The sequence below is a fragment of the Eupeodes corollae genome, chromosome 1, assembly GCF_945859685.1.
Source record: "Eupeodes corollae chromosome 1, idEupCoro1.1, whole genome shotgun sequence".
NCBI lineage: Eukaryota > Metazoa > Arthropoda > Insecta > Diptera > Syrphidae > Eupeodes > Eupeodes corollae.
The window spans coordinates 85,033,615-85,061,264 of NC_079147.1; the positions used below are offsets into that span (position 1 = coordinate 85,033,615).

Genomic DNA, 27,650 nt, shown 5'->3' on the forward strand with positions numbered 1-27,650 from the left:
CCTCGTCCATACAGCTTCTGCAAAAGTCGTTTGAGAATACGCCTAGTCTCTCGGCGTGCTTTCCATTAGACAGTGTCCGGTTATGACACTGACGGTAACGACGATAAAAGTCAAAATTAGCAATTTGACAAATTGGAACGATTGCAATAACTTTCTATGAAAATAATAAAAATTACAATCCTTTCCAAAATGTTGTGCCTTTTTCTGTTAAAAACAGTTTCGGTATAAATGGTTGAGTGTTTCTTTAAGCTTTATGTTAAAAATGTGAAATCAAATAACTTTAATATATTTTAGAAAATTATATGAAATGCTGTAAATATTTTTACCAAAATATTGAAGATAGGGATTATAGATTTTGAAAACCATCACGAATTTTAATACAAAAATAGGGGGCTTCATTATTGATTCATTGATCTAATCGGGGCAGTATAGAAAAGATGTTCAAAAGCTATACGAACAAATTAATTTCCAACTAGATCTGTAAATTGAAAAACGTTACTATTTATATCCTTAATTCGAGTTTGACCTTTTAATTTCTCATTCAGGTCAAGGTTTTGAAATATATCTCTTTAAAAATATTACTTCATGTTTTAAGGTAAAGATAGAACTGTTAGTGACTCACTTGCGTAGTTTTCGAAAACTTACACAAGTAATAAGTGTCCACTCTATATGAAGTTTTAAAAATCCTTAAATCTCATGCTCTTATTATTTTGAAAAAAAGTCACTTTAAAAATTGTTGGTGCTAATTTCGAATCCGTAATTTGATTTGAACTATCATCGCAAATTCAAAAAATACCGATTTTTCACATGTTTTAATATATTGCGGTAGTACCTATGGTTTAGTGCGTTGAACTGTCTTGCCAGAGGTCTAGGGTTAAATCCCTGCCTGTACCATCCAAGAAACATTCTTATCATGAAAAGTGTTTCTCAAATCAGCCGTTCGGATTAGGCTAAGAACTGTAGGTCTATAATGTTCCCGACAACATTACTCGCTGACAGATATGGTTGAAAGTTGCTAGCCACCTAATTTATTTATTTATAATATATTGCAAGAACTTGATGGGATACCTTTGTTTGGAAAACGTCTAGAAGAACAAATTATTTGTAAGCCTTTTTTTAATTTTTGGTCAAAATTCTTTGTGTTGTGTTGTTTATTTCAAGGTTTTTCCAAAAATGACATACTGAAAATATTCAACATGAATGGTTATCAAAAATTTCACTGACATAAAAAACAATTTATTAACTATTAATTTAAAATACTATCATATCAAAAACCTGATGCGATAGATTGATTTCGAAGCCAAAATCGCCCAGAAAACTCGTAATTTAAAAATATGTTCGAAAATATTTATCAGCCAAGCAATACTTAATTTTTGACTGAAAAAGATAATTCCAAATTCAGTGAATTAATTATGTGACCACAACTGTTTGTATTTGAACTCCAAAGTCTAATTACCCTTTTGGAGTTAAAATACCAAAGAACAAATTGAAAATTATAAACCTGCCAAAAACTAAAATCATCAAACTTCTCTCTCACATCACAGCTCGAACTAAAAACTCAAAACACACTCGTTTAACAGGATAAATACTTCGCGCACATGCAAAATACAAAATTTTGTTTGTTACCCCCTCATGTAGATAAATATACTACCTTAGTGCCATTTTCAACAACAACAACTAAAAACGCACCCTCTGTACCTTGTTCAACTATGTTTTGGGTAGAGTGTTGTTTGTCGCAAACGTTATATCTGTGTAACGTTAAATCTGTGTGTGCGAAACGGATACGGATATACCTTATTTAAAAAACGAAAGCAAACACACATTATAACCCCCTTCAAAAATAAGGAAGAAGGAAAAATAAAAAGAAGAAGAAGAAGAAGACGAAAAATCCAAGTTAAAAGCGGGAGGTTTATAATAATAATAAATGATGTGAAGGTTTAAGAGATGAGGTGTGGAGCGAAGCGGAGCTGAAGACAGGAGTGCAAAAGATGGGAGGTGGTGGGTGAAATTGAATTAAAAAATTATGTTTATCCTCCCAAAGTGTGTATGCGCTAGTGTGTTGAGGGAGAGTGTGTTAGTTGGAGAGTGTATACGTAATGTTGTGTTGAAATCAGTTTCAGCGTTGCCACACTCATTGTGAAATGACCTCCAAATCCCAATATTAAGAGATTCAATAAATCAATGTACATAGATTCGACAATCAACAAAATCCGCTAAAAACAAGTTACACATAAATGTTTTAACATCTTAAGATAAAATTAAATTTATACGAACATTTTCTAAGTTTTGTTGAGTTTCTTTAAAACTAGTTTACTGTGAAAGTAGATTCAAATGTTTTTAGAGTGTAAGGTTTGACAAACATTTATTTACATATAAATCAAATCGGAAAAGTTTTTGGTTTGTTATAATTTTACTGACATTTACCCAAATTTCTGAAAAACTAGAAATTTGAAACCATTTCTGAACTAAATTTGCAGTAAAACTAATTTTGAAGAAACTCAATGATGTGGGCGTAACAGCATTTAAAATATGGTAGATATATGCAGATGCAAAATATGGTAGATATATGCAGATGTGGTACCCGTGGCATGATGGTTAGTGCGTTGGACTGTCATGCTAGAGTTCTTGGGTTCGATCCCTGCCTATGCCATCTAAAGCCTTTTCACGGGTACTGCCTCTTGCGAGGAATTGACAAATTCTTCAAGAGTAACTATTGCCATGAAAAAGTGCTTTCTCAAAATTAGCCGTTCGGAGTCGGCTTATAAACTGTAGGTCCCCTCCATTCCTGACAATATTACTCGCACACATTAATGGTTGAGAATTGTAAGTCACTAGGCCATGGTTCTCAACGGACTGTCGCGCCACCCACTTTATTTATTTATAGATATATGCAGATATACATTTTTATGTTAAGTAAATGATGATTTTAAAAGGAGAACTATTTTCAGGATTACCAACACTTGTTTGCGATACTGTATGACAATGCTTGATCATGATGCTGTGTGTCTCAAATTCTGTATATAAAAGCACCAATAACTTAGAATACTGTCTACGAACATGATGTATGAACAAAACACTGTATGTCATAACACAAAACACTGCAAACTTTATAAGTGTATTTTTGACAGTTCTGTCAAAATATTCGAAATTATCAAAATATTGGTATATTCCTGATAAAAGTCAACTAAAACTTGAAAACTATCAACTTTTTAGAAACACAATTAAGTTATGCTTAATCATAGAATATCGATTAAAGGTTATTCTCTAAAAATGTTTTGCCAAAGTATGGTTAGTGAAAAATTGTTATGATGACTTGTATTTAGAAATTCTGTTAAAAATTCTTTTAATACCATTTTTCCAGCCTTTACACAGTATTTACATTACAGAATTTCGACCAACCAGAATTTTCTAATAATGTATTTTGCCAAGGTATTTTTGTTTTACTGTAGTACCCGTGGCGTGATTGTTATTGCATTCGAATGTCATGCCTGAGGTCTTGGGCTAAATCCCTGCCTATGCCACCCAAAGTTTTTTATCACGGGTCCTGCCTCTTGCGAGGAATTGACACATCCTTCAAGAGTAATTCCTGCAGCATTCTCCCCTCAATTTTCAACCTCAATACTCGCTTCTAGGAATGATCATTACTATACCTACGAGTCCAACTTCGGCCGTATTGTAAAATACAAAGATTCGTTCTTTAACCGTACTACGCGAATGTGAAATGCCTTACCAAACTCTGCCTGTCCTAGTCATTGCAATATTCAGGCATTCAATACCAATTTGCACCGACATCTCCTTTCAAAATCTCTCTCATTTTATTAGTGCTCACACTATGTCTCTGCATAATAAGGGTAGTAAGGGCTCTAAAGTGCTAAAGTGGCATGATGGTTAGTGCGTTCGACTGTCATGCTACAGGTCTTGGGTTTGATCCCTGCCTGTGCCATCTACAGTTTATTTTGTCACAGGAACTGCCTCCTGTGAGAAATTGACACAACCTTCAAGAGGAATTCTTGTCATGAAAACTGTAGGTCCCATCCATCTCTGACAACAGTACTCGCACACATAAATGTTTGATAGTTGTAAGTCACTAGGACTTAGTTCTCAACTTTGTTTATTTTTAATTTTTTTACAAAATCACTTGTTTGTAGTTTCCAAAAAGTCACATAAATTCTAAGTCTTTATTTCACTTTATATGAAGTTTTGAAATTATGGGCCATACACTTTTTCACCGATAACCCAATTCTAGACAGATTTCTGTTCATTTATCACTCTTCTAGTTCAATTTTAAAACTTATTCAGCTTACCTAATGGTATTAAATCAAATCCTTTTCCAAAATAATTCCATCACGTCAGGTTTGAGATACTACATTTTGTTTAACGTTATCTTAATATAAAGTTTTTTCTGTTGTTCAATAAAATTCTTGATGGTTTTCCAAATTTAAAATCCCTTTCTTCAATATTCAGTTTAAATACGAGTATTTGGGGTATTTCATAAAAATTTCAAAAATCTTCATGGGCTAAATCTCAGCTTAGATTAATCTTTAAGAAAACACTGACAATTTTTAAATTTTTTGAAATGTATTGAAAAAATATAAAAATGATTTTGAAAAGTAGTATTTTTTTTAATTGAGCAAAAATTTAGTGCATTCGAAATCAGAACTTCACACCGAAGTATCAAAACCACGAAAGCATTACATTCAAGGTTTATGAAAAATATATACGGAGCCAAATTAAGACTTAAAACTAAAATGAGAATTTCCAGAAAATAAGTAAAATATTTTGTACTTTGCGAAATAATCATTGTTAAGAACAATGTTGTTCCTTAAAAACACCGTTTATGATTGTCGTTGACATTTTTAAAGAGGGATATTTAAAAAAACTGATGTGATTTAAATATATGTAGTTACAAAGCAGGATTCGTTTGCAGGACAACTTAATCCTTTAAATTTATTTGTAATTAATTCATTCATAATTCAATTTAAGTTAAATTTTTTAACAATCAGTTGTTTTGTGTTCCTCTAGAAAAATTCGTAAAGTCTACATTTCTATTTTGTTCACGGCAACGCTACTGTTTGAAATGTTGGAGAGAAACATCATCGTTGCCATCTGACAACAACAACAACAAAAAACAAAGAAAGAAAGAAAAACAACAACCACCCCCTGGAGCTGTGTTGCTGTCACCCAAAAACCGACTTAGGGGTTGGTATAGGATCATGATTGTCAAAGGAAAATTCAACAAAATTCTTCTTATTTTCTTCGTCTTCTTGTTCTTCTTTTTCTTGTATGACTTAATGTTGACGCTTCACGTGGAGAGCCTTGATGGTGGGGGGGTGGTGTGGATTGGTGGTGTTCATGATGATGGGCCTATTGAGCGTGGCTTAGTACGCGCAGGGGTAGGACAACATAAAACACACACACACACAAAAATTATAACACATACACAACGCACACCTCAACAAATACACGCGCAATAAAAAAATGTATGGCAACGAAAATGTTGATGCATGCGTGCGTGCGAATGCGATACATCGTTTTCGGTGGTTATAACATATTTTACAGTTTTGTTTTTTATGACCAAGGGGGGTAGATAGGGGGAAGGGGGGGTCGAGTTTGAGTTTGTTTTTCCAAAAGACTCACGAAAAAAGAAAACTTCGTTTTGAAATTTTTGTATATTTTTGTATTCTTCAGAGTTAATGCGCGTGTTGGATGAATTTTGAAAGGAAACAGCGCGAAAAAAACTTCCCTTTAAAGATGGCGCTGTTGTGCTTTGCTTTGCTCTACTCTGCTCTGCTCAATGACAAATAATAATTCCCCTATCCAATTTGGAATTATGTGTGCGGGGCTGCTATCCCCTGCTGCCCGTTGCTGGTGATGCTTAGAGATGTGCGTATAATATGGTTAAATTTTGAGATATGGGGATGGGGTAGGTTAGGACAGGACATAAACTTTGTTCCTTATTTTGTATGTGAAGTTCCTTTTTTAAACAAACAAAACAACAACAATGACACTATGCATCTCTCTTACCTATAAAAGTCCATCAAAGAAACAAAAATATGAATAACGAAAAACAAAAAGAAAAAAATACTGAACTTCCAATCATTATATATAGGCAGGTCCTTAGCAACTAAGGATTTGCACATTTTTATCCAGATTTTGGTATGTTAAGGACATACACAAATATCTCTCCACCCAATCCTTCTCCTTGTTGTAGGTAGAGATGTAAATTCAACATACCTACATAGATATAAATATAGTGCACGATTTTGGGATTTGGGTGGAGTGCAAATGCACTCAATTAAACTCCACTTTAATTTATAGGATGCGATGCTCGTTTTGATTTGGGTATCCTTTTTTTTAAATTCAAATTTATATTCGCTTCACTTCATCTCACACACACACACACTAACACAAATCTACATAATTTTCGCACATATACAAACTTTCAACAATTTTTTTTTTTTGCTTTTCTTGATGTATTTTTCTTTTTGAAATTTTCATCACAAGGACATCATTTTTGTTTCACTTCGCATCAAAAATGCAAATTTTTCACATATTTATTTTTTCATATTTTGCTTTTCGATTTATTTTTTGATATTTCTATTTTCCACTCAAAAAAGAAGGACTTCAAAAAAGGTCCTTTTTTCACTCTTGTTTCCTTATTTCTCGAGAAGGAAGACATTTTTTTGCACATCCTTATGTCGAATATATGTAGGTAGGTTGTCGTTGTTGTTGTACATGTATTCCAATTTTTTAATCGATTTGTTTTGTTTCAAACTGTAATCCATTTTCGTTTTATTTTATCTTTTTTTGTTATAATTGATAATTTCCTTGTTTCCTATCAGCTGTGAAAAAGGATAAGGTATATCCTTGTTTTTCGTTTAACTAAATCAAAATCAAATTTAAGAACTCCAAAATTTTTGCACATATCCAAAAAAAAAATGACCATGGAAACAAAAATTTCTAATACAGGAAGATTCGAAAATTTACCATTGCGAAATTGAATGAAAAGAGACCAAACTATAATTTTGTAAACGAAATAAGAAGAAGTTTTGTATTTTAACTTGTTTTTCAATGCACTATTTAGATATTGAACTTTGAGGAAAAATGTATCGCGAGTTTAAATGAAAACTTTTGGCTACACCCGTTTTGAGATAAATAAACTTTTTCTTTCTTTTTTTCACCAACTTCTTTTTTTTCTAACCGAATTTTTCTTCTTCTTTTTTTTTGTATTTCAAAGGACTCTCTCACGAACGATTCCCCGAACAGTTGTCAAAACAGGCAGCCATTTACATCTAAGATTTTTGGATTTGCCCGAAATGGGAATAATAAAAACGAAAAAAGTTTAATATTCGAATTCCGATAGGCAGGACGCATGCCTAAGGCTCATATGGTTGTATTATTGTGGAGTTTTTCGATGATGGCCGACAAAAAGGTACCCATGATGGCGGATTTCGAGAAAGTCCTTTATGTGTGGAATTATGGTATGGAATCCTGTTGTGAGTGTGGCGGGAAATTTTAAATTAATCAAAGAAAAAGAAGTTGAGGGATTTATTTTTTTGTGTATCCTAAATGCATTTTAAACATTTTTAAAAGTTAACATTTAAAACAAAAAATTTAGTTAAAATTTGATTTATTAAAAAAGTTTTCTTTTTTCAGTTTATGATTAATATAAATATTGGGAAGGTATAATTAAATCTGTGAATGTAATTTATAACTTTAAGCTAAATACACAATTATTTATAATAAAAGAGGCTGTGTCGATTTGTCTTCCTTTAACTTTAACAATTTGGTTTGAGATAAATAATTTAATTTTAATAATTCAATGTATATTTAATAAGTCAATGTATTTCTTTATTCTCATAATTAATTATAAACTTTCGTGCTTTGTTGAAAAAAATTTTTAAATGAATTCTTCTAAAAATTTATTTCTTATCGACATCAAATTTTTACCAATTGTAGTAGAATTTCTTAAAGGTTTTTATTTCTTATATAAGCAAATACAGATTTAATTTTTCTGACGAGATATCGAAAATCAAATATCATTTTTTACCAATTTTGCGTATTATTTTTGTAGACTTTAATTTTTATAAAAAAAAATTAACTTTCATAAACATTTAACAGAATCTTGAAAACAAAATTTTGTATTAGAAAAACATAATTAAAAACCAATATCCTGATATTTTGAAAAGATATTTGAGTGGAAAATCAATTTTTACCAAGTTTAAATATTATTATTGTATTTTTTTATTTTTTATGCAAACATTTTTATAATATTTAAATTTGTATTTAATTAAATTATTATTTTTTGAATTAAATTATTATTATTTAAATTATTATTTATTTAAATTATATTTTCTCAAAATTGTATTGAATGTTGAAAACAATATTTTTTTTAATATGAACTTAGTTTAAAGTCAAAATCTATAATTTTTGAATATGTATTCAAATCAAAACTCAATTTTTTACCAATTTTTAGTTTCTTAGGCTTTTATTTTTGTAAAAAAAACTGTCAATTCTATTTTTCTCAACATTTTTCAGATGTCAGAAACGTTATTTTCCGTTGGATACAATTATTCAGAAGATGAAATTATTTTGTTTTAGTAAAATATTCGTAAGTTGAATTTTTCACAACTATTGATCAGTTTGGTTACAATAAAACGGGTTATAAATTTTGTGGTTTCAAAAGTGTAGGTCTGGAATTCGGAATCTGTCAAAATAAGTTGTTAAACAATTTTTTTTTTGTAAGTTGAAAGTCTAACATTAACAAAAATGGATGGCTTATATCGCACAACGCATACAAATTGTTAAAACCTTCTACGAAAATGATGATTCTGCCACAAACATATATCGCATCTTACGGCACATTATGGCTTATTTTGCATTGCAACCGTCCGTTGAGAACTAGGACCTAGTGACTTTCAATTTCAACTCTCCACCATTCCTGTGTGCAAATTTTGTTGGCAAGGATGGAGGGGACCTTCAGTTTTAAGCCGAATCCGAACGGCTGATTTAAGAAAACACTTTTCATGACAAGAACTACTCTTGGAGAATATGTCAATTCCTCGCAAGAGGCAGTACCCGTGAAAGAAAAACTTTAGATGGCATAGGCAGGGATCGAAGCCAAGGCCTCTGGCATGACAATCCAACGCACTTTTTTTTCTTTTTAACTTCCCATAGGAAGTTATTGTAATGGGTCCGATTTGTCAAATTGAAAATTTTGACATTTCTCGACGTTTCAAGGTCCCTAGAGCCGAAATAAAAGATTTTTAGAAAGATGTCTGTGCGTTCTTGTGTACGTACGTTCGTATGTCCGTACGTTTGCGACGTTTTTTTCGTAGTCCATAGCTCAAGAACCATACCAGTTTGAAAAAAAAGGTGAACATTTTGGATAACCCTAAATATCTTATGAACCAAAAAACGCTAGAGACTTGAATTAAATTTTATATAATATATTGCAACGTAATATCAAAGAAATATATTTTTTGAAAAAAATCCATTTAACGTTTTTTTTTTATAAATCAAAAAAAAACTGAAAAAAATATGTGACCTCCAAAATTTTACGACTAAATATGATTCCATCTCCAAAACAATTTTGTGTAAAAGAATAATGTTTTTGGAACCTGATAAAATTTTGAGAAAAATCGAATAGACAGTTTTTTTATAAAAAATAAAAATCTAAAAAAAAATTACTTTAATTTAGTAAAAATTAAATATCGACTCGAATATCTTTTCAAAAACTTAAAATTTAGGCTTCAAACTTATTTTAACTTATAAGAAATATTTTTTTTAACATTTTGAAAAATCTTGAGAAAAATCGAATTGACAGTTTTTTTAACAAAAAATAAAAACCTAAAAAAAAGTATAAAAGTTGGTAAAAATTAATTTTAGACTCAAATATCTTTTCAAAAGTTGTTGATGTTGGATTTAAACTACTTTTATCTTTCAAAAAATATTGTTGTTGTTCAGTAAAATTTTGACAAAAATCTAATCTACAGTTTTTGTTCAAAAAATTAATAACCTAAACAAAATTTAACAAAAGTTGGTAAAAATTGATTTTCGACTTAAATATCTTTTCAAAAATTTGAAATATTGGTTTTAAGCTAATTTTATCTTATAAGAAATATTGTCTTCAACATTCGATAAAATTTTGAAAAAGATCGAATTGACAAAAAACAGTGCTAAAACTATTTTATTTTACAGAAAATATTGTTTTTTATATTCAGAAATTTTACAAAAATAGTACGCAAATTTATTAAAAATTGATACGAGTACATATAGACAAACTTTTAAGCAAGACAAATCGACAGACGGGATGGGAAGTTATAAGTGTGGGTGGCATCGCAGCCTCTTTTCTAAGTCAAAATATCGCGGTGTTTTGAAAGCCTTGTAGAAAGAGGCCAGAACTGAACTCTGACTCGCAAAATTTTTACCTGCGGCATATAGGAAGTGGATAATTTTGCAATTGCAACAAATTTCAAACCCAAGATTTTAATCAAACATGACATAACGATCGTATAGTAGTCGAAAAAAGTAAGTCGATTATGTTCAAACTTGGAAATTAAAGTTTTAAACCGATTAGTTTTTGTTAACGAAACAAAAATTCAAATTTTCTAAAAACGATAGATTTGTGTTTATTTTTTTAATTTATTTATTATCTTTGCTTATTTCTATGAAAAATATTTTTCTATTGCTCCAAAAGGGTACTTCTTTAAAGTTTTTAAGTTTTCTCAAGAGCCAAAGGACCAATTTCAATAATTTTCTTTAAATGCTCTTATACTTTCTTAATACTAATTGATGATCAAACATATCGTTGTTTGTTATTTATTATTTATTTTTTACCAGAATTCTAATGTAAAACGTATATTTATAAGCAATAAGAAACTGTATACCAAAAATGGTTTTTAAGACCAAATTTAAAAACTTTAACAAACAAATTTATATTTTAAAAAACAGCTCTAACGATTTTCAAAAAAATAAAAAATGAAAGGGTTTTGGATTAATTAAATTGCGTTTAAATGTTTGAAGACAAAATTATGTTGCACGCGAATTTTAAAATATTAATTAAATTTGTAAACAGAGACTTTGAACGTAACGAGTGTTGGTTTTTAAGTGCTCAAGAGTAAAAAATGTATCTGCATAAACACGGGCTTTTGCGTAGCCTCATAAAAAAAATACCAACATGATCTTTGTGGATTACGCGGTCAAGAAATTTCTCTTGCAATAAAGCCTATTCGCTCTAGTTGCGTGGCATGTGACACCGTCTTATTAACGGTGCAGTCAAAGTGCTGTAAGATAGTCATAATTCCTTAGAATTACGAGGAATCGACACATTCGGGTCTTCGGCAACAATTTCACTTGCATCAGTATCAACAACAATATTTGTAACATATGCAGTCTCTTTAAATTTCTTCACAATTTTGCCAATTGCTTGCGTAGTTGGACAATAATGTAAGCTATAATCTTCTCTATTTGTGGCTGTGGCAGAGTCAACATTTTTGTAGTAGGTTTTAACAATTTGTATTGTACATGCACAGAACTCAAAATTTCGTTTTTTAATTTAATTTCATTGATATTTTTTTTTTTTTAAATTATCTATCAAAGTTTCGAACGCTTTTATATTCTCTTGAATACAGATTCTTCTGTATAGGAGGACAAAACTAATGTTTGGGTCAGCAGAAGACGAATGCATTTAGAAAATAATTAAAACCCAAACAGTTTAAAATGACAAATCTCCTTTACTTTCTAATATGGATTTTACCAGAAGAAGTTTTTAAAAAACGCGTCGAACAAGATTTCGTAGACATCACAATCATGAGCTAATCATCGAAGCAAATATTGTGACACCAATTAAGCTCGGTAGGCTCTTCCTGGTAGAAGCGAAGTGAAACCGTCTCTGAGAGTCCTTTGTAGTGAATTCATAATACTTGACAACAAGATAGGCGCAAGCTGGGGAATCATTGTAAAGCAAGAAGCTAAACGCTTGGGGGTTCGAACCCGGATGAGTTTGGCTGGCAAACATACAAATTTGTAAGCCTTGTTGAAAGATGCCATGACCGAACTCGGATCACAAACTCCAAACTTTTTCTATAGTTTTCATGTACTCTTTTATATATAACTATAGACATTTTCTTGATACGTTTTCAAATGTTTCTGTATCGTGGGACGATCGTTTTAGGCAAGAGTAATTTTAGGTATCCCAGGAGCAAAGATTTGAAGGGAATCAAATCCGGAGAATACATTATATTTATAAAATGTTAAAGTAACAAGCGAAGTTTCATCATTTAAACCCGATGCTTCTTGATTATTCAAAAGAGATGGAGCGAACTTTGTCAACTATCTGGAAAATTATCGGAAATGAGAGTGAAGTGTGAACACCGAAATATAAAAATCTGTTGCGGTGTGTACTCTGAACGACTGAAATTAAGTCTCTCATTCCGCCTTCCCAATCATTGTAGCGTGTTCCAGGCGGAACTTTTGGCGATTAGGAAGTCTTGTCTTGGCTCAAAGAAAACGTCATATCAACATCTGATATCCATATTTTCTCTGACAGCCAGGCCGCTATCAAATCTCTGGACTCTGTCTCTACAAACTCTATAACAGTCCATAACTGTAGATCATCTCTAATGGAGATGGCGCAACAGTTTAATATTCACCTTTGCTGGGTGCCGGGCCATAGAGATATTCCAGGTAACTGTAAGGCAGTTACGGTACAGTACAGCCCATCCTACCACGTTTGGCAAGTACTGGCATACCAATCGCTACTTGTAAACTGTTGGTAATGCAAGACGCTGCGAGGAGGGCAGGCACCAGGTGGAACAACAACACCACGTGTCAAGCCACAAAAAACATCTGGCCAACACTGGATTTAAAACGTTCAAGGTGCTTGCTCTCTCTAAGCAGATCGCATATAAGCTCGATAATAGGTGTCATAACCGGACACTGTCTAATAGGAAAGCACGCCATGAGACTAGGCGTATTCTTAAATGACTTTTGCAGAAGCTGTATGGACGAGGAAGAGGAAGAAACGGTTCTTAACATGCCCTGCTCTAGCTCTAAAACGCAAGAATTACCTAGGAGAATTCTTCTTTAACGATCTAAACGATCTAAATCATATCGGTAATCAGCCTCTCACGTTTCGTAAGGGACTCAAGCTGGTTCCATTGAGCTTAGGAGGAAGCCTCAAGATTCATGTGGTATCACAATGGGCCATTAAACTGGCCTAAGTGTGTCCGTTTCCATCTTGGACAGCCACTATAACCTAACCTAACCTAACCTGCGTCGCATTTTAACCTTTCCAAAGACGGATGTCGTTATAATTTCATTTGAAGTTAAATCTTATTATTATTTACATATGTACATATTATAGCGTTACTATGCCCCAGTTTTGTTTTGTATAAAAACGGCGAAAACATAAAGTGAACTCAGACCTTTTTAAATGTATTTACCTGGGGCCCTGCTCTATATTTATAAATAAAATAATTTATATCTTGCAACATACCGTTGAGAACCAGGGCCTTGTGACTTGCAACTTCCTGTGTGCGAGTAATGTTGTCAATGATGGAGTCGAAGAGTTATGTAATAGGGTCCATACACTACACAAACTGTTTGAACAAACGAATGTATTTTGTTGAAGTAAAAATGTTTGTGCAAACTATTTGAGTAGTGTGTAGCGATGATGCGGGTTTTGCGCAAGCAGTTTGAACAAAATCAAAAAATATGCAGTATTCAATTTGTGGTTTTATTATCGCATTGAAGATATTTTTTGCACTAACGGTTGAAATATTTTTTCGAATTCTTCTTAATAAGTTGGTTTTTTTTTATTTTTTTTTTTCACTATTGTGTTTATTAAATGAAAGTTTGTTGTCTATAAAAACACCAAGCTACTTTACTTCTGTTATTATTTCTAAGTTTTCACTATCAACTTTAATGTTTGTCACACTTTTACTTGTATTATTACCAAAAACCATCAATTTTGTTTTCGATACATTTAATTTTAAGTTTGTTTGCTTTAAGCCAAACACTTAGATTATCCAAATCTTTCTGCATTTTAGTGACACCATATTCACTGTTTTCTATTACACTACCTATGTCATTGATATAAACGTTAAACAGAAAAGTGCCAAGGATGGACCCCTGTGGTACACCAAAATCATTTAAGAATTCATCCGATAAAATGTTGTTCACTAAGCCCTTTTGCGCTTGGCCTGATAGATACGAAATCATTGAAGATAGTGATTTATCACGCACTCCATAATTTTCAAGTTTTTCAAATAATATTGACCTGTCTACTATCTCAAAAGCCCGCTTTAAATCGAGAAAAACACATATTATTTTTAACTTCCCATAGGAAGTTATTGTAATGGGTCCGATTTGTCAAATTGAAAATTTTGACATTTCTCGACGTTTCAAGGTCAATAAAGTCGAAATAAAAGATTTTTAGAAAGATGTCTGTGCGTGCGTGTGTACGTACGTTCGTACGTCCGTACGTTCTCGACGTTTTTTTCGTCTTCCATAGCTCAAGAACCAGAAGAGATATCGACTTCAAATAAATTTTGTTATACAGATAATAAGGCAGAAAGATGCAGAAAGGGCTCTCGAGATAATTGCGTGGGTGGTTTTTTTACCATAGGAGTTTGAAAAAACGGTGAACATTTTGGTTAACCCTAAATATCTTACGAACCAAAAACGTTAGAGACTTGAATTAAATTTTATATAATATATTATAACGTGGTCTCAGAGAAGTATATTTTTTAAAAAAAACTATCTAACGGTTTTTTTTATAAATCAAAAAAACTGAAAAAAAAATTTGTCACCTCCAAAATTTAACGACTAAAATATAATTTCATCTCCAAAACAATTTTGAGCAACGGAGAACAATGTTTTTGAAATCTGATAAAATTTTGAGAAAAATCGAATTGACAGTTTTTTTTATAAAAAATAAAAATCTAAAAAAACATTACTCAAAGTTGGTAAAAATTGAATATCGATTCAAATATCTTTTCAAAAACTTAAAATTTAGACTTAAAACTTATTTTATCTTATAACAAATATTGTTTTCAACATTCGATAAAATTTTGAAAAAAATCGAATTGACAGTTTTTTTACAAAAAATAAAAACATAAAAAAAAATAATAAAAGTTGGTAAAAATTGATTTTCGACTCATTTATCTTTTCAAAACTTTGAGATATTGGCTTTAATTTACTTTTATCTGTCAAAAAATATTGTTGTCAACATTCAGTAAAATTTTGAAAAAAATCAAATCGATAGTTTTTTTTTTTAATTTAAAATCGAAAAAAAATTAATAAAAGTTGGTAAAAAATGATTTTCGACTCAAATATCTTTTCAAAAATTTTAAATATAGGCTTTAAACTACTTTTATTTTTCAAAAAATATTGTTGTTACCATTCAGTAAAATTTTGAAAATAATCGAATTGACAGTTTTTGTACAAAAAATTAAAAAACAAAAAAAATTTAACAAAAGTTCGTAAAAATTGATTTTCGACTCAAATAGAATTTAAAAAAATTGAAATATTGGCTTCAAACTAATTTTATCTTATAAAAAATATTGTTTTCAACATTCGATAAAATTTAAAAAAAATTGAATTGACAGTTTTTCTTACAAAAAATAAAACTAAAAAAAAAAAACAATACTAAAACTTCGTAAAAATTTACTTTCCACTCAAATAGCTTTTCAAAAATTTGAAATATTGGTTTCAAACTTATTTTATTTCAGAGAAAATATTGTTTTCGATATTCAGTAATTTTTATATAAAAATCAAACAGTCCGTTTTTTCATAAAAAATAAAATCTACAAAAAATAGTACGCAAATTTGGTAAAAATTGATAATTTAAGCAAGACAAATCAACAGACGGGATGGAAAGTTATCAGTGTGGGTCGCATCCCAGCCTCTTTTATATAATTTGTATTTGCATTTGATTAAATCTCAAAAAATTGCTCATGTACAAACTGCACATAAAAGGAGTTTCGACAAAAGTTGTAAACTTGATAGAACCCATATACTTCAACACTGCAGCCGAGAACAGCATCGAGTACGTGGCAATGCTTTCTAGCAAAAGGAAATATCAACTTTAAAAACAAATGGAAACTATTTCAGGCGGTTTGTAGAGCTATTCAAACCTATATGGTGCTCAGAATTGGGGCTATTGAACGTTCGAAGAATTGGATAAACTTCAACGCTATATTTTGAAACGAATTTCAAAATTGCTTGCATTTACTCCAAACTACTCTTTGGCAATGGACGGACATTACTATACCCTTGATCTTCACTTTCGATATATATAAAAAACAATATTCGAATACAGTGCAACAAGACTAGCGCATCAGCTAACAAAAATACTTTTGAGGGAAAAAATTGTTCTGGTAAAAGGAATTGAACAATCTTGGATATTGTTTTGAAATGTGTTGGGATGAGGGATCTATTTCATTAGAGGAAACAAGAAAACCTACGAAGGGCATCTAAGAGCAGTACACGCATCAATAAACATCTGGGTCATTTAAGAGGACAGATTTACATTAACGATGGTTCGGAACTGAACAAGACCATTTGGATTTTTAAGGCAAGATGTGATTTAATCAAGCTTAATGGAAATGGATTTGGCCAGAACGAATCATCATTATGTCCTGTGTGCAGCTTAAGGGAGCAAGAAAACATCTGGCGCTTCTTGGGCAGATTTCCGGGTTTAAAGGAATTTTCTTGGGAAAGTTTGGTTAACATTAGCGGAAATAATCCAGGTGCTCAATGGAGAAAACAGCACCAGTTTTGAAGGACTTGCGATTTTATCACTGTAGCCTTCCCATACCGAAATGAACTAGTGAGAGAATATAACCAGTAAACAATTTTCTTAAAATTTTCACCAACCCCCAGGTTATACTTAAAGACAAAACTTTTTATATGCACACATCTCAAAATTTCGTTAATTAATTTAATCTCATTGATATTTGGTTTTATTTTTAAACTGTCTATCAAAGTTTCGAAAGCTCTTAAATTCACTTGAATACAGATTCTTTTGATCAAGAGGACAAAACTTACTTTCGTATATTTTTATAAGTATTGTTCTGTTGAAATAGCCGGTTGCATTTCGCGCCCAACAAACTATAATGCATTTATATTCAAACTTTCCTATTAGTTGTCCGTTGCCAAGTAAAGAGATTCCTTTTACAGCTGAACATCAACAATGTGGAACTTTGTTTATGCTTCTCATTCTGATATTTAGAACTACAATGTGCCTCGGTATCTCCTCTTAAAACATTTCATACTTTATTTTCCACACACACGCACTCTCTTTTAACATGTTAAGTGGAGTAATTACAACTTAAGTGCAAATTATTAAACAAAAATGGACGGAGACCATTTTCAGTGTATACACTATATGGTGCACAGAAGACGAATACATTTAGAAAATCAGTAAATCGGAAACAGTTCGAAGCATTAAATCTCCTTTATTTTCTGATACCGTCTCGGAAAGTCCTTTGTAGTAAAATCGTGATACGCCACAGCGTGATAGGTGCTTGCTGGAGAAACGGTATAAAGCATCAATCCCAACGCATCAGGCGACACCCAAACCGGTTGAGTTTGGCTCGCGACCATAATAGTTATCGGGAATGAGAGTGAATTGTTAACACCGAACTAGACGGAGAACCAAAGACGGAGTTCGTTATAACTTCATTTAAAGTTAAATCATATTATTATTTACATATTATACCGTTACTATGCCCAGTTCTATTCTTTATAAAAAACGGCGGAAACTTCAAGTGAACTCTGGCGTATACGCCTAAATTTAGTTACCAATTCGAAACTATTGTTGGTTACGTATTTAAATTATAAAAACACCATTTGATCCTTTTTTTTATTTTTAAAATATGATTCAAATTTAGTATACAACATGTGGAAATGGTAAATGGGCCTTGTGGCTTACAACTTTCAACCATTCCTGTGTGCGAGTACTATTATCAAGGATGGAGGGGACCTACAATTTAAAGCCGAATAGGTACGGCTAATTTAAAAAAAGCACTTTTCATGACAAGAATTACTTATGGAGGATTTGTCAATTCCTTGCAAGATGCAGTGCCCGTAAAAAAAAAATACCCTGGCACAGGCATAGATTGAACCCTAAATATCTAGCATGATATTTTGAAACAAAAAATGATTTATGTACTTATGGCGTTACTAGCCTTAAAGATTATTTGTTCTTATTGCAAACATTTTAAAATTATAAACCCCACGTATTTGTTTTTATATATTTTATAGAATTATAAGTTTTGATTCACTAGACGTTTTTTTTAGTTAACTATGTGTTGAATTATTTAAAAAAAAAAATTGACAAAAACTCATTTTAACATTTTATATACATTTAATATTTATTAAACTATATGTGTATTTAAAACATGTCCCAACTGAAGCAAATTCACTGAAATCTTCTTTTTTTTATTCTCAATAAATGCGAACTTGAATCAAACTGAAAATCTCCGCTCATTTTTTAAATTTATTTCTTATACTTTTGAAGTTGTGGTGCGGATAGCTTGACTTTTCCAGGCATATTCCGAGCTAGTTGTTCATCTTTGATTCCTTTAAGCAAATCCTTTTCTCTGACTGTGCACGATTTGTCCTTTGAGAACATCAAGATAGCTGTCTTCGCGGCCCTACCACGTTTTCCAGTTCCTGGAGTAAGCTTTACCTTGAATCTTAAAGAATATGCAAACAACATAAATAACCTCTTCAAATAATCTTAAAACTCACTTATAATTATGCAAAGCCTGATAGGGAGCTACAACGGGAATAGCAAACAACAATTCATCCTCCTCGAAAGGTATTCCAGTGAGAGAATCCAACATATCGACATCTGCACTCACAGTCACATCTTCAGTTTCATCCTCACCGTCAACGTTGCTCGGTTGTTTCGGCTCGAATTGACGCTTCATTTTGTTTAACTTATTCGTATCCTCTTCCATTTTATTCGAATCAATCTTTGCTTTTTCAGTTCCAGCCGATTTAAGTATGTTCATTCGAAGTTGACGTTCCTCGTCATCTTGATCCCTGTATTTGGACTTGATTTTCTTCAATTTTCCGCGTTGTCTTCGCTTCATTTGATTTGAGGATTGATTTTCCTCCTTCTGGTGGTTGATCTGCTGTTGTTGTTTTTGCTGTTGCTGGTTTACTTTTTCTTCCTTGCGTTTCTTGGCGTTTTGTTGTTGTTTCTTGCGAGGAGCAACCGCTGGAATAATAAATGGTTTCTCCTCATCCTCATCCTTAGAGATACGTTCTATTACAAGAGGAGTTGTTGGCTCGACTTGCGAATGAAGTCGCACTATAACTTCTCCAGTAGCGTGATCGACTTTGACTTCAGTATCGGGGAAAGCGTATTTACCATCATCTTCGTTGTCGCTACTCTCCGGGGATTTCTTCACTACTTCATCGTCGTCGTTTTTCTTTGAGTCTTCATTGTCGGAAGCTTCAAGCTCAATTTCAACATCTTCTGCAACCGGTTCTAGTTGCTCATTTTCAATGGTCATTTCTTTAAGTTTATCTGCAGCTGCTCCATCATCATCGAAGGTGCGCACTCTTCTTTCGCCACGATGCTTCTCAATGAAACTGTCCTCGAGCTTGTACAGCAGACTCAGACCCAAGATCAAATGACATGGTGGCAGGAAGTTTTTCTTACCTCGAATCATAAAGCTGCCAGTGCCAAGGTACTCACCGGTTGGCGCCGTCTTACTTACTTGATCACTCTTAACCCAATAAGCATTCGTCACAACTTTGGCATCCCAAGCAACACTATACGATATAGCCATGGTACCGGCCTCTAGGAGTGTTTTAGGAGGGACCTCGGCTCCGGTTGGATTTCTGATAACCACACTTGAAGCACCCTGAATCTCGGCGTGCACGTAGATGTCTGTTGGACGCATGTACCTATGAGGAATAATTATTTTTTTTATTACAAAAGGTTTTAAGTGGTCCCCTTCCGCCAGAAACTGATGCTTTATCAGTGACTAGACGTTTGCTCTAAAATTAAGTCCGCTTACCTTTTAACAATCAATTCGTTTTGCTGTGCATCACGTCCGCCAATAACAAGATAATTCTCCGAACTGATGAACCAATAGAACTTCTCAAACCAGTAAACCTTTCTCGCCTTGGAAATGGTCGATATAGTTCGGACATCCTTCAACGTTTGCTGAGTCTTCCGCTCGGCTGATTTAAGAGCCTTTTGCGAAGCATCGATTGTCTTTTGTTCCTTCTTGGCTGCATTGCGTTTTTGATCGTAAAACTTTCTAGCATTTGCCCAAGCCGAAAGGGCAAGATCAACATCCACAGCCATGGTTGGTATGTAGTCATCATCTTCTTCTTCATCTTCTTCCTCATCCTCATCATCGTAAGGCTGAACTCTATAGGGATCAGCAAGTAGCAAGGATATATGGTTTATTTCCAACTTCAACTGCTTTATGGTGCTCGCAACTGGATCACCATTTGTTTGGGCCGCCTTGACCAGTTCGTGAATATCTGGCCAGGACATCTGATTGGCAATGGCACTGCGGATGGCCAAAATGGCATTATCCACGAGTGCTTGATTGCGAGTGATCAGTTCGGCACGCTGTTTGTCAACCTCTTGGACTTTTGTGAGTTCTTCAAGACGCTTGGCATGATCCTTCTTGACGTTGGAGAGTTTCTTTAAAGCCTCTCGCTCCTGATGCAGTGTCTTCATGTCGATTTTCTGGCCCTCCAATGTCGAATAGAACTCATCTACTGCGAACATGAACGACTCATGCTCAGCGCAAGGTTGGCCGTTAAATTGCTCAAACTTGTAAGGATGATACTCGATGTTCTGATACAGAAACTCTTGTGGTTCTCCTGCTTCAGTGGGTTTTGCTTCTTTCTTTTGAATAAGGTATCCTTTGGGAGGGAGAGTTCGCCCTTCGTTGAGAATTGCATTGGCATCTTGGATAGCTACCATGAGTTTGGGCAGATCGGCTTCCATGTCAAATGGGCGAGCATTTGCAGAACCCGCTTCCTTTTTCTTTTGCTTGCGAGTCTTTTTTTGGTCAGCTTTGTCCGTTTCATTGTCTTCTGCATTATCTGCGGATCCCTTGAAAACACAGTCGATGAGGGAGTTCTTTACCAGGACATGTTCTATGACTGTTGGGCCACAGTCCAGATACGGGAATAGAATCTTTCTTAGATTGTCTCCAGCTTTTGCCGAAGCAAGAACTTCCTTAACTTTCTCCTCGGTGAGGTCTTCTGAAGCTTCTCTCGCTCGGTTAGTAGGGTACTTCTCTCTCACCGCAAAGCGAACCTCTTCACCTTCGTAGTGAGGGCGAAGTATGTACAAAATATTCATCTCGTGATCGGTGAGAATGATGTTACCCCTGTCGTACAATTCCAAAATTATATGATAGGCAGCTTCATTCATACCAAATTGAAAATCTACAATACGATCGACACCCAGCTGAGTCAGCTTCTCGAGGCGTTTGTTCTTCAGATGCTTTCGGAGTTTCATGCTGAATCCGGACGGGGCCATGTTCTTGGGCCATTCGAAGGCAGTGGTGTGAAACCGAATTCCGGATTCCAACAGGAGCACACATTTTGTTTCGTGTTGTTGCAGACGAATTAGGAAAGTTTTGTTATCGATGTCATAAATTTGGTTAACACGTAGTCCAACGAGTCTGAAAGAGGAATTACATTTTTAATTAAAGAATTTATAGCGAGTTTGAAGATTATACTAACTTTTGTAACTCGGTGACACCGCAAACGATGTCAAAGGAATTGAATCTTGTCTTCATTGTGTTTTTTTTTTGTGTTACTTTAAGTGGAAATTAAATAAAGATTTAACATTACAAAATTTAAAGAAATTCTTTTGCAATTATAAAATTTTACACTTTCGATTTGCAGAAATTATTACAAGTAAAATGTCAAATAAAGACCAAGTGTCAAGTAGTAAAATGAGTTATGTCAAAAAGAGTAAAAATAGGAATGGAATTGAAGTGATACAGAAAAAGGTCTGTTTAATGGCTTGAGTTAATTTTTTAAAATTTGAAATTGTTTTCTATGTTTTTACAGGACCAAAGAATAACAAAAAGCCAAACCTCCAACTACTCCAACTTAAGTCATACATAATGGAAACGCTGATAAATTATTATCTTGAGCTAAATAATTCTTAAAGTGATAATTAAACAAACGAAAACTTTTCAATAAGTGATAGTATGGCTTTCGGGACAACAAAGTTGACTGTTAGTCTAATTGAACAGTGAAACAAATCCTTACAATAGTTATTGAGAAATATAATTTCATAATTCAAAATTATTTGACAGAGTTTTATCGAAAATGCATTCATTAATTTTTGAAGAATTTACCATAAATGAAAAATACTCATTGTACCATTAAATTAAGATATTATTGGAACTGACAACCTCTATCTCTATCAATTGTTTCGCTGACGATATGACCCTCACCTTTTCATATTTGTTGTCCTTCAAATTAAGATATTATTGGACGGGTTCAAATCAGGCATCAACTTACAACCTCTATCACAATCAATTGTTTCGCTGACGATAGGACCCTCACCTTTTCATATTTGTTGTCCTTCAAATAATAAGCTTATTGAATTCATAACTTCAAAAGGGTAGTGTTTAAAGCAAAAAGTTTCCTAACTTCATTCGTCCAAAACCCACTTAATTTTTTTGGACAGAATTCAAGAGTTAGTTCAAATGATGACTAATTGCTTGAAACTCTGTAACCCCGCAGCATTACATTTCATACCTATCATTTGTTATCTATATTTTCATAGACAAAGCCTCGTGAAACAGCCAGTTTCATTCCGGTCCTCAAACAATTCAACCCAAATACCAATCATTTGGGTTTTTCAAGACTCTTATACGTTTGTTAACGTAGTCACCTAGAAAACAAGACATGAAAATGGATAATATTTTGCTAAAATGCGCACCGATCACGTAAATTATAGGTGTACATCTTGAACTGCAGATCAATTGCATTTCACTTGCTTACTTAAGGTGGCGCTACAGTCCTGCGTGAACTAGTGTCTCACCCAACAAAATTCTCCATCTAGCTCGGTCCCTAGCTAGATGCGCACTTCAAGTTGGGTGTCATCACTTTCACAGTCATCATTCCATCTTCTCCACCACTCACCTTCTATGCATACCGTAGATCACGCGACGAACTTTTCGGTTTTAAACCGAGTGTTTGCAAACAACGTGCAGCCGATGGATTTTGAAGCGCATGAATGAACTAATCCCCGAATCCGTTACGAACAACAAATCGGTAGGACTTGATGGAAATCCCGCAGAGCTTTTACAAGCAGCGCAAAACGTCATTAAGTGAACTGCTTCTTCCGCTCATAAAAGATGCCTGGACCACCAAAAACTTCGCCGATGAATAGAAGAAGGGAACTATCAGCAAGCTCCCAAAATTAGATCTAACAAAGTGCGAAAACTGGATATGTATTTGCGTTCTACCTGCCGTAACCGAAATAGTAGCAAAAGTCATACTCTAACGGATTCCACGCTGGATCCTCCTGTATTGATCATATCAACACCCTGCGGATCATTATTAAACAGTGCGTTGAAAATTGATCACCACTACACCTGCTGTTCATCGACTTCGAGAAGGCCTTTGATAGCGGTAACAGGGAGTATATCTGGACAGCTTTGCGGAGGAGAGACATCCCAGAAAAACTAGTGGCTACTATTAAAGCAACATATGATTGATCCAAGTGTCACGTTCTGCTGGATGGTAGGTTGTCAACGGATTTTTAAATCCGTAGCAGAGTCAGACAGGGCTGTATTCTGTCGTCAATATTGTTATTGTTGATGATAAGCCATGTACTGCGCGCAGCTTTGTTAGGTAGCGGAGCAATCCAATGGATTTTGACATCCACTTGGATTACGCGGCATAGCAAAAGTGGCGTTCGGTATGCTATCAAAAATGTGGAGGAATAACTCTATGAGCTTAAAAACAAAGCTACGACTGTTTCGCACAAATGTCGAAGCTGTGCGTCTTTATGGGTCCAGCACTTGGAAAGTTACTTCAGCCATAACAAGAAAGCTGCAAGCCTTCGTAAACAGATGTCTTCCTAACATCCTAAGGATTTTCTGGCCAAATCGTATTTCAAATGAGGTCCTTCATAGAAGGACTGGTCAGGAAGCTATAGAATCTATAATGGGAAGACGTAAGTGGCAATGGATTGGACATACGCTTCAAAAAGGGAATCCGCTCACACAAGAAGGAAGAAGAGCTGGACGACCGAGAAGCACATGGCGCCGGACAGTCGAGGCGGAATCAGCGTCACTAGGCAAGAGTTGGAGGGAGCTGAAACAATTCTCCGGAAACTGTACATGATGGTGCGTAGGCGTAGTAGAGACCCTATGCCTCTTAAGGGGTTGCCAACGGACTTAACAAGTTTGAGGACCTAAGAAGAAGAAAACGTGGTCTGTTAAGGGACCTAACATTCTACGTACAGATCCGAAGTTCGTTGTCCATATTTCGTTTGCGTGGGTTGTCAACAGTAAATCCGTCCATATCCCAGGCTTATTGCTGCTTCGTAAAGGGGTTTACTTTATGTGGTGAGGAAGTCACCCTGACGCACGACCTTCAACCTGTAGTAGTAAACAGTAGCCCTATAAGGTTGTCACTAAGTAGTTCAACCAAACTTGAACTGTAGACGCCGACGTTGATTCCATCTTAAGAATTCCGCCACTGTCGTCTGATTTAAGGGACAGGTGCCTTAGTGAAAACATCTCCCCTTCTCTAGTTTGCTACCCCAAAAAACTTTCCACTAGTGTTGAAACCCAATTTCTAGTTGAGGTACTAGGTTAGACTAGGAGTTAATTGTACTAATTGGACTTTGTAAGTAAATAATCAGAGATTTTTACGCAGACATCTCCTTGGCCTATTAAGATTGATGACGGTTTCCTGGTTTCACAAATTTGGCAACAGCAGACACATTTTCGTGTGTCTTAAAAAACGAACTTTTTAACCTAAACATGAATCACTTTGTAACTAAACTTTCAATATTTCCCATCGTCTCCAGGCATAATGAAAATCATTTTGTTCGGTGTAGTTGTTATACTGACTTTTCGTCAAGATTTTGAATGAGAAACCAGCTGTCAGTGTCAAAATTTACCTTTGAATTAAAAATTAACCACTAGATGGCAACATTCTTTTATTTAAAATAAAAAGAAGGAGGTCATGACTGAAGCAGGAGTCATAATCCGATGGCTACTTTGTAGGCGAAGCAGGTAAATAGCTTTATATGATAACCCAATTTGGAATATGAAAGTCTCAAAATGATTGAAGACGGTGTTACAGTCACAGAGATTATTTGATGTCAAATTTCTATGCAAATAACCCACACCTTGAAAGAGGAAATTGGTAATTATTTTAATTAAATTCAGTTTTATTTATGAGAAAAATTCACAGAAAATGTCTACAGTTCTTAATTGCATAGTCGAGGTGCAATCCATTCATACGCTTTATCCGTACATTTTCTTCTTGAATAATGAGAATATTAAAATACTTCTAGTTGATACTAATTCTCATACAAATCTTGCCCATTAAAGGTGTTTCTACCTCCTTAGCTATGCTTTCCCACTTGTATCAAACGCCATCTGTTGTTTTTGTTGCTTTAAAAAGGTTTCTTGTCAAAGAAACTAAGGACAACAATTATTATAAAGTTTGGAAAAGTAAAAAATAGAAGAATCGAGTTCAAAAGCTTCTTCATATTTCCACTGAATCTACAGAGAGGAATAGATGAACCAAAGTGAAGTTGGTTACGAGCAGTCCATTTCTAAAAGGTCAATAAATGTGGCGCCCTTAACCGAGAGATGTATTTTAAAAAAATGTGAATAAGATTTTCTTCACGAATATGAACATGTTCATCTTTATATATGCGTTAAGGTGCTTTCAATAATCTGATTCCCTTCTGTCCTTAATTAACAAAAATATTAAATGAAAAGGACCTGCATGTAAACATGGCTTAGGAATACTTTGCTCTTATATCGGCTTACGGCTAAGAAATTCCTTATCCAATATCCCACTTTTAATTGCTGTCAACTGTCATTCCCCACCCCACGTGTGTCAAAAGTAAAGTTAACTGCAAAGTTCAAAGCCGGTGTGCCGCTCTATACTGAAAAATTACGTAAAAATTAAAAACATGTCGGGATTCTTGAGAGGTTTTTCTAAAATCAGTGCAATTTCCTTCAATTCACTGAAAAATGCCAACCAAGTGCGTAATTTGAGTATTCTGCCAAAGGCCACATCCGTCACTCCATTCACATTGAACACCCGCACCAATGTACAAAATTTACAACCCACCGACGGTCTCAGTGCTCCTCGCTTTGCCAGCACCAAAAGTGCTAAGGAATTAGTTGAGTTCCTGACGGAAGAGATTCTTGCCGAGAAAAAAGCCCAGAACATCAAAACAGTCCCAACTGCCGTAGACGGATTCAATGTCAACTTGTACGGAGCCGATGTTGAACTTGTGAAACAAATCGATGGAGAGAAAATCGTAGTAAGCTTCAATGTCAATCACACCGTCGATGCTGACGATGAGAACCCCGATGTCGATATGGGAAGCTCGGAGAAACCCGACATAGCAGAGATGCGCAGCAAACCCACATTCGAGGTGGACATTATTAAGGGCAAAACCACATTGTCATTTACTTGCTCCTTCATGCAAGGCACACCCCAGGAGGGCGAATACAATGATGTCTTTGGCATCGACGAATTGTGCATCTTCGAGGGTGAATGGAACGAGAAAGTGTACGCCGTTGCTGGAGACGTTCTCGACGGATACTTGTACGACCTCTTGATGAATTTATTGGAAGAGAAGGGCATCAGCAATGAATTCGCCGAAAAACTATCAGACTTCAGTACAGCCTACGAACATGCTTCGTACATTGGTCTGCTGGAGAATCTATCTAAGTTCACGACTCTTGGTGGAAAGTAGAGAAACAATGGGGCGTGCACCTTAGGACTTCACATATAATTTTACTATTATTCATAGTATTTACTGTTATTCTGTAATAAAAATTAAGTAGGAATTAAAGATATTGGTATTTTTTTATTTTGTTGTTATAAAGTTAAGGGAGGATTCAATTAACAAAGTCTACCAAAAGATTGCATCATTCGAAGAAATTCATGTGGAACCTTTAATCATTCAGCAAAAATGATTGCAAGTTGTTCATCTTAATGGTTATCAATTTATTTTAAATTGTATGGTTCAGAACTAGGAAGAGTGGTTTGGATTGGCTTCTGCGGTGGTCCTGCAAGAGATTTCCTATTAGACTGGTTCTTGCCTTTTCATTCCGTAAGTTTAAGTATGTCATCGGGGTACCGGTAACTGAACAGTTTACGGACTTAAAGGGTATACCATGTTGTAAAAAATAAGGTAGAAGGTACATCTAATAATATTTAGTACTTAGCTGCCCCCAAAGGCGCCGAGGTATTTAAGAGGAAAGTTTTTAGAATACTTCAGGACAAATGAATGAATGACAACAAGTCATTCTTCTTAAACTCCCGCCTTAATGTGCTCAATGTTTCTAAAGTTCTTTTGAGCAACTTGACGTCTTAGTTCATTACGAATATGCTCGATTGAATTTAGGTCAGGCGACTTTTTCTGTGTT

The 27,650-nt window shown here is 34.2% G+C and overlaps 3 protein-coding genes across 3 annotated transcripts in view; 1 reads left to right on the plus strand and 2 right to left on the minus strand.

The window, feature by feature from the left end:
* LOC129940932 (signal transducer and activator of transcription C-like) overlaps nt 1-7,322 on the minus strand; it is a 152,956-nt gene extending 145,634 nt beyond the window's left edge. Inside the window, exon 1 of the mRNA XM_056049458.1 lies at nt 6,988-7,322. The gene's annotated coding sequence lies outside the window, so the exon portion shown is untranslated. The remainder of the gene's footprint in view (nt 1-6,987) is intronic.
* Nucleotides 7,323-18,353: 11,031 nt separating this feature from the next.
* LOC129939575 (ribosome quality control complex subunit NEMF homolog) lies at nt 18,354-21,914 on the minus strand. Its single transcript, XM_056047639.1, has 4 exons — nt 21,739-21,914; nt 20,043-21,677; nt 18,760-19,929; nt 18,354-18,704 (listed from the first exon to the last, which is right to left on the minus strand). The coding sequence occupies exons 1-4, from the start codon at nt 21,792-21,794 to the stop codon at nt 18,506-18,508; spliced, it is 3,060 nt and encodes a 1,019-aa protein (XP_055903614.1). The 5' UTR covers nt 21,795-21,914; the 3' UTR covers nt 18,354-18,505.
* Nucleotides 21,915-26,093: 4,179 nt separating this feature from the next.
* On the plus strand, nt 26,094-27,077 carry LOC129938638 (complement component 1 Q subcomponent-binding protein, mitochondrial). The gene has a single exon (XM_056046305.1). The coding sequence runs from the start codon at nt 26,180-26,182 to the stop codon at nt 26,972-26,974; it is 795 nt and encodes a 264-aa protein (XP_055902280.1). The 5' UTR covers nt 26,094-26,179; the 3' UTR covers nt 26,975-27,077.
* Nucleotides 27,078-27,650: the final 573 nt, after the last annotated feature.

Bases quoted from the DNA above. Each gene is read 5' to 3' on its own strand.
- LOC129939575 (XM_056047639.1), bottom strand. From the start codon at position 21,794: ATGAAGACAAGATTCAATTCCTTTGACATCGTTTGCGGTGTCACCGAG. The intron at 21,678-21,738 runs GTTAGTATAATC...TTCCTCTTTCAG, and splicing joins GGTGTCACCGAGTTACAAAA to ACTCGTTGGACTACGTGTTA. The intron at 19,930-20,042 runs GTAAGCGGACTT...TATTCCTCATAG, and splicing joins AACGAATTGATTGTTAAAAG to GTACATGCGTCCAACAGACA.
- LOC129938638 (XM_056046305.1), top strand. From the start codon at position 26,180: ATGTCGGGATTCTTGAGAGGTTTTTCTAAAATCAGTGCAATTTCCTTC.